The sequence below is a fragment of the Lampetra fluviatilis genome, chromosome 12 (genome assembly GCF_964198595.1).
Source record: "Lampetra fluviatilis chromosome 12, kcLamFluv1.1, whole genome shotgun sequence".
NCBI classification, from domain to species: Eukaryota; Metazoa; Chordata; class Hyperoartia; order Petromyzontiformes; family Petromyzontidae; genus Lampetra; species Lampetra fluviatilis.
The window spans coordinates 10,826,729-10,839,270 of record NC_136286.1 but is presented as its reverse complement, the minus strand read 5'-3'; the positions used below and the strand labels follow the sequence as shown (position 1 = coordinate 10,839,270).

General features: G+C 40.3%; 1 protein-coding gene across 1 annotated transcript; it reads left to right on the top strand.

The window, feature by feature from the left end:
• The first annotated feature begins 2,776 nt into the window (after positions 1 to 2,776).
• LOC144934969 (uncharacterized) lies at positions 2,777 to 11,558 on the top strand. The gene is made up of 3 exons (XM_078861231.1): positions 2,777 to 3,099; positions 5,875 to 5,979; positions 8,020 to 11,558. The coding sequence occupies exons 1-3, from the start codon at positions 3,062 to 3,064 to the stop codon at positions 8,243 to 8,245; spliced, it is 369 nt and encodes a 122-aa protein (XP_078717357.1). The 5' UTR covers positions 2,777 to 3,061; the 3' UTR covers positions 8,246 to 11,558.
• The last annotated feature ends 984 nt before the right edge of the window (positions 11,559 to 12,542 follow it).

The window sequence follows — 12,542 nt, the reverse complement described above, 5'->3', positions numbered from 1 at the left end:
GAGCCTCAATCCGTGCTTACAGACCCTACCGATCCGCTACTCTCTTAAATATTGCATTGTGCAAATATTGACTTTGATATTGAACAAATGTACGATAGCTGTTTACAGTCCTGTTGTTTCTAAGCCGGCGATGTCTAATGTACCACACATCATCTTTCATCTCCGAAGAAAGTTAATCACAATTCCATACGTTCGTAGGTTATGCAACAACTCGTTCGAGTAATGCCTTAATAATAGTCTACACATTATACACGTTGCCCCGTGGAATTTACACACTTTTATTTAATGAATTCGTTTAAAGTCTTGTTTGTTTCGTGATGTTCACTGTCAAGCAGGCTCGTGGTAATGGGATAAAATTAGGTCGATGATAAATACAAATTAAAACGCAGCTCACGCAAGACCTTTAAAATACGTTCACTTCCAGCTGCTTATATATAAATACACTGCTGAGGGTTGCAAAGAGACTGCACACACATTTTAGATGATGGAATGCGAAGTCAGGTACTGAACTAAATCATATACCCATCCGATTTTTGAACAAGAGCACCTTCTTTATACGTTTTTGTATGCGCGGCGTGGAATTATTCTCAATGCTGTTTGCAACTCGCAGTTATTGTTTGGAAGATTAATTCCGCACTTTCGTTTGTGCATTAAAAATACGATGTCTCTAATTTGCAAGGCCATTTACGTTTTTTTACACTCAATATGATTTAACCTGCTTATGCCCCCTAAGCCACGTATTCCTTTGTCTATTTCTCAGTGAAATTCCAAGCATGCAACTTTCCATGCTTCTTTGATGATTTTTTAGCATTGGTTCCATTTTCTTTGCCAGTGCCCATATTTCCATCCATATGTTATAACAGCTAGTATACACTCCTGCAATAGTAACCGTCCTTCTTAAGATACATTTTCATTGTCAGCTTCGCCTTTCCAAAAGCACTCCAACTTCCTCTGAATAGCGTCTTGATATCATCACATTGGTGCCGGTCTGCCTTCAATGATTGTCAAAGGTACATACGGTCAGTTCGCCTGCAGGAGCAGAGTGGATTGTTGCATCACCAGACTGGGTGATGGCGACGGCTTGGGGAGGGGCCTTCATCTTGCAGTGGACAGATCATGGATGATGATCATTTGTACGGTATAACATTTCTAGTAGTCTTGTGTGGCTTTAAAACAGACGGAAACAACGATTTTTAAAAAATAGTTTGTTTAGCCTTACAAAAAGCCAAACATTTAAATATTTATTCTATCCGTTTTTGAAGACGTGTTACAATCGCAAGCAGACAGGACACGCATAAACACATAGGACTCACCCAACTACAGTTGGTGCTGAATATGGCTGTTAAAGGGGCTCTGTTACTATGTATATTTACTTCTTACGGCACCTGCAAAAAATGGAGCGATGTGATACTTGACAGAAAGCGAAGGACGTGGTGGTTTATCCTCTGTGTTAAATGCAGTACGAATACCACCGTGCAGACATAATGCATCACATGACACTTTTTATAGCAGCTTCACGTTTCTCCTGGGCTACTTGATGCATTCATGAAGAGTTGTATCATTTGTTTTTCTACCATGATCCTTCAGTGAGGGAATCAATATATACATTATAATCACGGCTGGGATATAACTCAGTTGATCGAGGAGTAGATTTATCAGTAGTCAAATCGTGAGTTCAAATTATGGTCATTGGCAACTCGGCACAAGATCCCTGTTGACTGATGAAATGCAGTGCCGGATTATCCTCGTAGCACAAGTAGCTACATATGCTACGGGCCCCGCACTTTTAAGGGCCCCGCGCTAAATGCTTTCAAGCTATCAATTCCGGTTCAGTGATTCTGCACTTGCTCTATTACTATAGTACTATACTGCCTTCAACTTTTATGAACGACTGGGTGTTTAACGTGAGCGATTTGTCGTATTATCTGACTGTATAGCAAATGAAAAAATACAATTACTTTACTATGCAAGTAAAAAAATGCGTTTTAATATGAATGTGTTTTATTTTATTTAGGGCCCATTTATAACATATGCTACAGGCCCCGCACTAGCTTCATCTGGCACTGATTGAAATGCCTACCAACGGGTAAAGCTTTACCACATGGTGGGCATCCACAGTGAGTGTCTTACGAATATCATGGCACCCACCATAGGAATGTGGAATTTCCACTACTATCTCTGAAACACCAATGAAGACCCTTGCCATTTGAGTATCGAGACACTGACCTTATTAAGTTAAATACACTGTGAACTTTACAGCCTTTAACATTAATTTACATGAATTAGTTTAATTAACACCGTGTTAATAAATACCCGTTAATTAAAGAGTTTCAGTCAGTGGCTGGAATTGCGAAGTGGTGTATAATTATGGCTGGTGTGGCGTATCAAATACCGGATAGTGAAACGCCGGGGGAAGCTTTCTCTGACCAAGCATTACCTAACACCAGCGCACCATCATGTCCCAAGCCCCCTCCTAGATTCAGGTGGTGACATCACCCCGTAATTCTGAGCGGGTGATGTAAGGGACCAGCTGATTGAGCAATTAGCATAGAGCGGAGAGCTTGGGATGGCTTTAGCGAGCGGAGGGGGCGGCTGAAGGCGATTTGAGAGGGGAGGGCGGGTGCGGTGGATGGGACGAGTGGGTGGGTGGGTGGGTACGTGGGTGGGTGGTGTTGTGGTTTTTCTATGGGGTGGGTCAGGTCGGTGTGGAATTGCAGCTGGCACGGCGCTCACAGCCAGCCCCCCCTTATCCATGCAGACAAAACTCACAGGCAAGTCCCCTGCAGCCTCCAGTGTGAACGCCGTCCTCCTCCTAGGCACGTGTGCCGCATGCTCCCTGCCCGCCTGTGCACGTGGCGAGCTGCCCGCGTTTACCGGCGCGTTCACTTCAGAGTTCGCTTTCTCCCGAGCTCGGCGGTGTGGCCGCTCGACCTAATACCTCCACCTCCCACGCACCTTGCTCAGTCGTGAGATTCCGAAAAATATATATATATATAACTTAAGCGTAGAGGAAGCATCCGTCAGTCAGCGTCACCACAACCAAGCTCACCTTCACGCAAGAATGGGTAGCATGAAGTGGAGGGTGAAAGTTAAAAAGAGGTGAGCATTTTTGATCTTTTGTCAATATTTGTCGTGCCCGTTTAACCTCGCACCCTCGCATAACTGCCAACGGACGTTTGCCATACACGGGTTGTTGTTACGCATTGTGCAATGGAAAACCAATTGTGAGATCAATCAGCTGCAACTCAATTGCACTTTGATATTGACATGATCCTGGTACGGTAACGTGATGTAGACTGTAACGAAACGAATGGTATCTTTTTGATGAATGGTATCTTATTTTAAGCGAATGTCAAATATCCGACGTAAGAAAAAACAATATATCAGTGCCTCGTGGTGCATAGTATTTTCTCAATATTTCTGGCCTCTCCATATCTCTGCTATGCAGAAGGCCCTTTGCCAGAAACGTCGCCTGTCATATGCGTGTGTCCTCTCCAGAGATGTGGTGTGGATGAATGTTTGGAATATTTAATCTTTGTACTTTTGCCAATTTAACTGCTGGTGAGAAATGTACGGTTCAATCTGGAAATAAATGTTCTGTTGTCCCGTCGCATGTCCAAAAAGTCTGAATAATTTAATATGAAAATTGTAAATTTTGTTGGGAAATCTAAAATGAAGATATTTAGTGAATTCGCAATCGGTAACACGCTTTGATGGTGCATTACCTCATAGGGTTGGCAAATTGTGTTATTACAAGTATTTAGAAGAGTCGTGTAAAGCTTCATATCAGTGTTGCGTGATAATGTTTTTCTTGATTGTGTTTTAGAGATGAAAGTAAAAGTTCACATTATTTCACGAGTACGTTTCGGAGAAGTAAAATACACTTTGATCATTCAAATACTCTTTTTTTTAAACACGAAACACTGTGTTGTATCTCATCCTGGAATACTTGCACGGTATAGTAGCGATGTTAAAAGAGCTTTAAAGACGTTTTAAATACCTGCACACGGTTAATTAAACCCATGCACACTGCAGTAAATGTGTAGACAGATGATTTTACTTTGCTGTGCTATGTAAAGTAAATGTTATTGATCATAATAAAACAACTCTCACATCACATTCACCAAGCGATGTATCCAGTGGTTTCATTTAAATTAAATTGTCGAGTAATTGGATTAATTTAAACATGATTCTTGCTATTGTTTTTGACAAAAGCATCAATATGTAATACAACACGTACTTACTATTGGATGTTTACTTCTAACTTATGTTGTTTAATAAACATGACAGGGATTTTCGAAATTCAGGGTCGGACTTATGTTAAAAAATCTGCCTTATTATCATTGTGGTGAATGCAACGGTCACTTGTAACCTCAGAGGTCACATTAAACCATACGACATGTGAATAAAAATACATTCTCACGCACATCACAAGATTTGTTATCTATTGATTAATCCACATGTATATCAAGTAAATTCCTACTGCCAGTTACGCGCCCCATTGCTGTTACTGGGCAAGTGTCAATTAGTCTCAATGGGCTTTTGCCTGCTCGCAAAAAAGGACTTACTTGACTTTTATGGACCATGAAAAAACCCGTAAAAACCTTGTTCCCTCTCTTTTGAGAGTGAGCGAATACCGTGCGCATGGCAAGTTTTAATGGTTATTGTTAAATAAAGTCTTGTTTAAGCTTCGTGAAGCATTGAAAGTTTGGTAACGGGCACATGTATTTTATAAAGACAGGTTTGTAAACTAAGATAGTGGCAATTGATATCATTAGCACAAGACAATGATGTAGAGTATTTTGTAGATTACGTACAAGGGATTAAAGGGCATCACACAAAATCGAGTAACAGGGTTCACTTCATACTCTTTGTTTTTTTCGGTAAAGTCACTTAGGTAAAAAAAATATATAAAATAAATAAATGAAAAAAATACTAAATTAAATCAATTTTTTGAATATATTTTTTACCTACGTGACTTTACCGAAAAAAACAAAGAGTATGAATCCTTGCAGTCACGAAAACTTCAAATCTAGCAACAGGGTTCACTTCCTCAATGTTTCCTCTGGACATAAGAACTTACATTTAAGAAGGAACTCCAGAGCGTTATTACGTATGAGGACTGCTATGTAAGAAAAAGATGCCTACGATCTGCAGTAATTCCAGGATGATGGTAGCGATGAATGGGATGATGGCTATTGAAAATGTGCAATGATGGCATTTTTCGGGAATCTTTGGTTGACGCATAAATAGTCTACTGGAGAACGTGCGTGGAATTTAGTGAGATAAATCAGCCCAGGGCTCTGGAATCAGTATGACTTATGGAGCAAACACACATAACTCATCATTGGAGGCAAGTGCCATCATACAATACGCAATTACGATGTGTTAATTGTGTTTAAATAATAAGCCACTTATTTCAATCATTTTTTTCCTGACTTCAATGTGTAAAAAACTTAACTTTAGGGAACATTATTTTGAAACAGCAAATTAATCAGTATGGATACATACTATGCGTAGTCAAATTCATAAAACATTTGCGATAAAACAGAAAATGTTCAACATCTCAGAATGTTTCACTATAAGTAGTGTACATATAAGAATACTCAAGAATTTTTTAAGTAAACTAATACGCTGCATTTAGGAACGTACTATTCAATATCAGTGCCAAAACTTGCACCATCAATGCATTCCAGAAATTATATTGCAATGAGATATTATTCTGTAATTAATTGATTATATAAACCTCAAATTTACACGTGCATGCGACCATGTTTATGAAAATTTAGTTAACAACGTAAAAATATTAAAAATATATGCGCAGAAATGATATTGGTAGAATGTTAATTTCTTTGGCGTTTCACTTGGTTTCAGAATATGCAAGAACTCAACCAATGAAGAGCACGTGATTATGCAGAAACTTAAAGAAAGAACGCCTCCAAATATGGAAATAGAGAAAAACAAGATGAAGAAAAAAAGGTGCTGTCATCATACACAGACACAAACACATCTTTGGAAGTGCATTTCTCGATACACTTCCAACATACAGGCTCACAGTCAGCAGTAATAAACACGTTGGGTAAGTCATTGATGTAATATGTAATTACCCCTTTTGTCAATCCGCTTCTGGATTAAGGCCTCCCTCACATCGCGTTATTGTTTGACCATACTTCACCACACTGGTCAATTCTGGTTGGTGAAGAGGAGGGGCTCCAAGCCCCTTTCAGATATTCACTCAATACTGATGTTAGCCGTGGCCGAGAATCACTTCACCTCAGTTCAATATAATTGAACTTGAACGTCTTCATAGACAAATAAAGAACTTGGTTCCCGTTGTTTCCGTGATCTGCATCATGGGCAGCGATGGTTGACGTTTTGGATATGTAGTCATTCAGCATGTTTTCGCTGTGTTTGCAAGGCTTAAACCATGAGGCTAATAAAACACAGCAATAAATACAACTGATCTGATTTGATGAACCAACAATTCTGGAACACGACACACACAGCATCTGTGGAATGGCCGAATCTGAGTGACTGTTGAAAATAAAAAGGTAGTCTCCTATTCACTTAGTTTTCCTTGAATATCGATAGATGGAAGATGTATACACTGCAACAGATTGTAAACTGATTACAAAGGCTTTAAAAAAAGTATCGTTAATTCTCAGAAAGTTTTGATTTTATAATTAAATAGTCCAATATCCAGAAAGAAAATATGAAAATAATAATTTACAGCCCTTTAATTCTAGATTTGAAGTTTTCGTGACTGCAAGGATTCATACTCATTGGTTTTTTCGGTAAAGTCAAGTCGGTAAAAAATTTAAATAAATTAAATCACGACGTTTCGGGTGCAACACAAGCGTCCTTCAGGTGGGGATTTAATTTATTTTAATTTTTTTTACCGACGTGACATTACCGAAAAAAACAAAGAGTATGTTACAGCCTTTTGTGAAATCACGGCTGGATGAAGATCTCCCCACATTGTGTCTGTCACTCACGGATAGTCTTTGGCCATACTTCACCATGCTGGTAAATTTGGAATGGTGAAAGTGAAGGGCCCGGGACTGGTTCAGAAAATGACCATTTGATGTTGTTACCTGCGGCCGGGAGTCAAACACAGCCTACACAGGTCTCCCGATTCACACCGTCATGGGCCAACCACTACTCTGCAGTTCCACCTCGCATACAGTACCGCAATCGTTTTAAAAAATATAGTTTTGGCCACATTTCTGTGTATTCACTTTAAAAGATTTACCAGTAATGTTGCTGTGTACCGTATCGTTGTTCTTTATATATATTAGCATTACTACATATTGTATTGTCTTAACAAGACATTGCAGCGTGCATTTAAGTGTCACTCACAGATCGTAGTTCCATTTCATAATAACGTTAACTCATGACGTAATGCTGTTTTTCCACTACATGGATACAAAAATATTACTGTCGTATAGAATAATTGCACAATTTAAGTTACAGACAATACAAGCTCACAAATCCAATAACAACGGTCAAGTTCCTTACATCCTCCCCGCCTCTGTCCACCTAGCAGTATAAATAGGTACAGCACATACTCCTTGGTTCTTTCGGTAAAGTCATGACTTTACCGAAAGAACCAAGGAGTATGGATTCCTGCAGTCACGAAAGCTTCAAATCAAGATGGGTACAGCACATTTTAGTCGTTCGGCACGTGGAATGTGGTGGGTGAAAGTGTGGGTGAAACAGCCTCTTCCAAGCATCGACAGGGAGGCTAAAATACCCTTTCGTGTGGCCCTGTCGAGCTTCCTCTAGCCACCACCGTAAATGAGCAAGTAATTTTAGGGCGGCACATTTACCCCAACATCTCGTATCACCCATTACCCATTAAAATATTCTTACATAGCAGCGTCCATTTTTTTTGTTGCTATCTCAAAGTCTGAACGTCCATTTTTTTTCTTCTGCTCCTCAAATTATAACGCATACAACCGTCTGGTACAAAAACAACAAACTAATCGGCGTGCATTGTCGCATCCTCCGCGGTGCCAGATTCATAGTGAGAATCAAACGGAGAAGACGGCAGAGCCAGGAGCAGCCGCCCCCTCCTGCCCGGCCCGCGGGGGTCGACCCGAGCGAGAGGAACGGCCGTGCCCAGCAGGGCCTCTCACTCTTCCTTCGCATCCTTGCCTCGCTCGTCACCCGGATGCCTCCTAACGCTGGCGCCTTTCCAAGCCCCCCGGCCTCCCGTGCTCGCTTGTCCCGGAATAGGGGCTAGTGCAACGCGCCGTCGACAGACGCAGAACAACAACAAAAATATCAACGCACGTACAAGTACCGTAGCTGTAAGGGTGTGGGAGCAGTGTCAGTGTGGTCAACAAAATTGACATCGTGTGCTCAACAATGTATTTGCCAGGAAAACATGGCAAATGAGCTGGTTCGTTGAAAGTGTTCACCCCTAAGTCAAATACTCAGTCTCTCCTATGCGAATGCGGTGTCCCACTTTAGGATTTAAATAAATTACGTTTAATTTATTTTGTATGCACTGCAGCGCCCGCCATGACACTGAGAGGTCAAAGGCATAGATATTTCTGGAGTGTTAATGATCTATGAAATTAGTGGCCAAGGACTACTGATTAACTCATAACAGGAAATACATACTTAAGATATACCGTAGTATTCTTTGGGTCTTTCGGTGAAGTCACGTAGATAGGTTCAAAGAAAATAACAAAACATTACAAAAAACTATGACGTTTCGATTGCAACACAAGCGTTCTTCCTGATGACAAACGCTTGTGTTGCGGTCGAAACGTCGTAGTTTTTTTCTTTGAACCAATCTACGTGACTTTACCGAAAGACCCAAATAATATGAATTCCTGCAGTCGCGAAAGCTTTAAGTCAAGATTTACATACCGTAGTGTTATGGTTAAAACATTGAATGGACAACGTTTACGAATTACCATTTTGTGAGGGTAAATCATAAGAATGCTACGTTGCATTTCCATTTGAAAAAAAGTTGAAACATTTCATAAACACATATATAGAACCATAATAACAACAACATTTGAATAAATAATTGTACAAAAAGTCTATCTTGCCATTTTAGTATCATAATGTATATGTAATACCGTTCATAAAATGTTCTACACAGACAATTTCTAACAATAGCTGGTTTCTCTTGTAATATAGTGCCCAGAAAATATAGCTACGTTCATGGGTTTGACATGCACATAGCTTAGAAAGTATTGTATAGTAAATGAGTATTTGATCAAGGCTGGCACTTGATCCTAGCTAAAATCTAAATTAAATAATTTTATTAGAGTAGTGTTCGTGAACGATTACATCTGATGATGTGGAAGAAGGGCTTGTGATAACGGTGCAAATGCCTCTTGAAGACAATGGGCAGTTAGCACACACTGTTTCACACCTCTTGAAAATACATCTCATCAAGTAAGATGTGAGGCATGCAGTAACCCTGGGGGTGCCTTGTCTTTTCAAATTACTTTTAAGCTTAATATGTGAGTAATGTGAAATAAAATAAACTATATGTGCTTGGTGCTCGTTGTATAAAAACCCCCTTGTATAGTAATGTAATGTGGTTGACTTGAACTGCATTCTGAGGTGGGATGTCAGCGGAAATGGCCCTGCTTGCATGAATTCATCTGAACGCGATGCAGCCTCTCGCATTCACACATCAACAACGCGGTGTTTGACTTCTGCCAGTGGCTCTTATCTCGAGATCTTGGTCGCTAAATCAGGTTTCGCACATCCGTCAACCAGCGGACGTCTGAAGAGTTTAAATCGACGTATAAATGCACTGTTTTAGCTCGTAAATATAAGAGGTGGTCGAAGTTAACTAATTGAAAAACTAATTTCTTAAGAACTGATTTTTGTCATTGTCCTTCCCCCGCATCTCCGATTAGCGTTGGTTGGCTACGTACGGTGCGAAAGAAGTTTTAACATGTATAATTACGAAGTGAAATGGTTCTACAGTATTGAGTGTAATTCCTACTCTAGGCAACACGATTTAAATGTATATAATAGCGTAATACACCACAGGAGTTGAGGAACCTCTTTGGCACGTACACTGCATTAGAATGCAGTCAATTCTTTGTCTCGAGCAATTTCGTGTCCATCTCAAACCAACTGATCGGGTGAAGCAGTGCGCCCGACATGACCACCCATAGCACGTTTTTAAAACGTAACAAATTGCGCAATTTTCGTCAATGTTGATTGTAAAGCCCCGTCTCTCGTTACATGTTACTGCCAGCGGGCCGACCACTGTAAAAATATATCTATATATATACCAGAACACACACACGGTGTGCTCTGGTCACTACCAGAACCATTTACCAACCATGAAAATATTAGCTTTAAGAACAGATGCATAATAACCGATATAATGACTGACGGAGCATCTGTGTATACATCACACGTTCGAAACACCGCCCCAAACGTCCAGTTTGTAGATGCCGCTCATGCAAGACATCAGAGGCTGTACACTATACGGGGGCCCCACCGTGCATCAAATAAAATTGATATTTGCAGTGGCTACTGTAGGCATAGAGAGAATGCCGCGGGCTTTTATATGGGTACGCTTAGACTGTGGTTACATTGAGTCCCCTAAACATATGTAAATCCGTTTTTGGAGTGATTATGGACTCATCTTAAATGTGGTGTACGTTTTCACGTAGTGCATGACTTTTGTTCTGAAAAATATATTTGAAGTAATCATATCAGTTCAACATTGTCATTGTATGTTACTCATTAATGTGCATTGCAATTGTAATTCTCATTAGAAATGTTCAAAGGCACGGTTCAACTTTAAAATCACGGTACTCTACTGTGGAGGTGTTTAGCGTTTGTGCTGTCTAGCTCCCCGAAGCGTTTTCGAGTTGTACCACGTGCTGTTCGACATGCTGTCCGACGTTTCGCACCACATTCTGGGGCCTTCAAGAACTGACGCTCATACCTGTCAACCCCTTATCAGAGCCGATCTTATTATAGACCAATTCAGACCTTATTGGTCACCCCGTGCCCTTATAAATCTCAACGTTCATCCTACAAACTCCCATCACAAGGGAGAAACACAAACAAGTCTATTTTTTGCCCGTATTGAAACGGCTGTATGCCGTATGGACCTGAAAACTACATTTCCCTGTACAAGAATACAGGTAAACCGTATGGGTTGATAGGTGTGCAAGCTCCCAGCATGTGGCGCTGAGAGCGTCAGTGTTGTTCGGTATAACGTATCGGATGTCCACCTGAAACTACTTTGGAGAACGACGCTTACCTGTCTTCTGACAATTGCTACGGCTCCCACAAACGGATATTTTTAAAACGCAAAACAAACCCAGTGCTCAGCCTTTTCCTTCATTTGTTTTGACAAAAGTAAAATCTGTACATTTCTACCGGGCCTTCGTATGTTGGGTTGTACAACGACGCGATTAGAACTGCATGTAATCTGCCATGTGTGTGTTTGACGGACATGCAAACATCATGAAGCAGGCTTCCTGATCAGTTTTTTTAATATTTAATTTTATTACAACAAGTCATGATTATATGGTAAACAATAAAGTTTCTATATGCAATATCACGTTTTATTGACGTTTTTTGTCCTGTTGTTTGGTTCTCATTAACTTTATTCAGATATTTGCCTTACATTTGTAAATGACATTATCTGCAATCTACTCTACACACAATGCAAAACTGTTAAAACTACTGTACATATTTGCCCTGTTAGTTTCGATATTTATGAAGGATATCACGATGATCCTCTGCATTTTCTGTAAAAATTGAGATTAACAAAACTACTGTCAAGCAATAAAATGTGTTAAAAGGAAATGCACACACATATACCTGCATCCCTGATGGTTGTGCAACTTAAACTTTATAACTATCACTGCATGAAGGAACAAAAACCCTAAATACATTTTCAAATAGTGGAATTGAATTCATAAAACGTTAATGTACTCCATCTTTGAAAAAAATCCCCCTTATACATCTGACAAAGATATATTTTGCCTTTCAATTTATAACCGATGCACTTAGCTGAGCATATCACGCAAACTCACACCTGAACAATAGCCAAGCCGTTTAGGGGCGACGTGCCAACCCGAACTACATAATGAGATTTGTTTCCAGTTATTACGATCGGAATTTGACCGTGTTATATTTAACAGCTGCGCGCCCCAGACAGCCAGTCTCGGCGCACAGAAGGCGACTGACCGGCTCCGCTAATCTCACAGTCTTCGTGCCCCCAGCTCCATCCATCGGTAACTGAGCCAGAATATTGAGTTACGAGACGTTCTGCTGGGCCGGAGCCAAGAAATGTTGGATGGGTTGCGAGCCTTCTTTTCCCCTGTTTGCTTTCGCTCGGCTTCCGTCGCGAACGCCAGCATTGTTGGCAGTTTCCTTTTTTTTTGCTGTTGAAGCCTTTAACTTTGTGAACATAAACCTTTGCAGTGGATGTCATGAAGTTATTCCCAAAGAGCTTTTATTATTATTGTTGTGGGGAGGTGTGTGCTGTACACGAGACTCCCTGGAGAAGGATGGCAACATGCAGAAAGAGTTTA

Coding starts and splice junctions, on each gene's coding strand:
- LOC144934969 (XM_078861231.1), top strand. CDS start 3,062: ATGGGTAGCATGAAGTGGAGGGTGAAAGTTAAAAAGAG. Junction 3,100..5,874: donor AGGGTGAAAGTTAAAAAGAG/GTGAGCATTTTT, acceptor ACTTGGTTTCAG/AATATGCAAGAACTCAACCA. Junction 5,980..8,019: donor AACAAGATGAAGAAAAAAAG/GTGCTGTCATCA, acceptor CCGCGGTGCCAG/ATTCATAGTGAGAATCAAAC.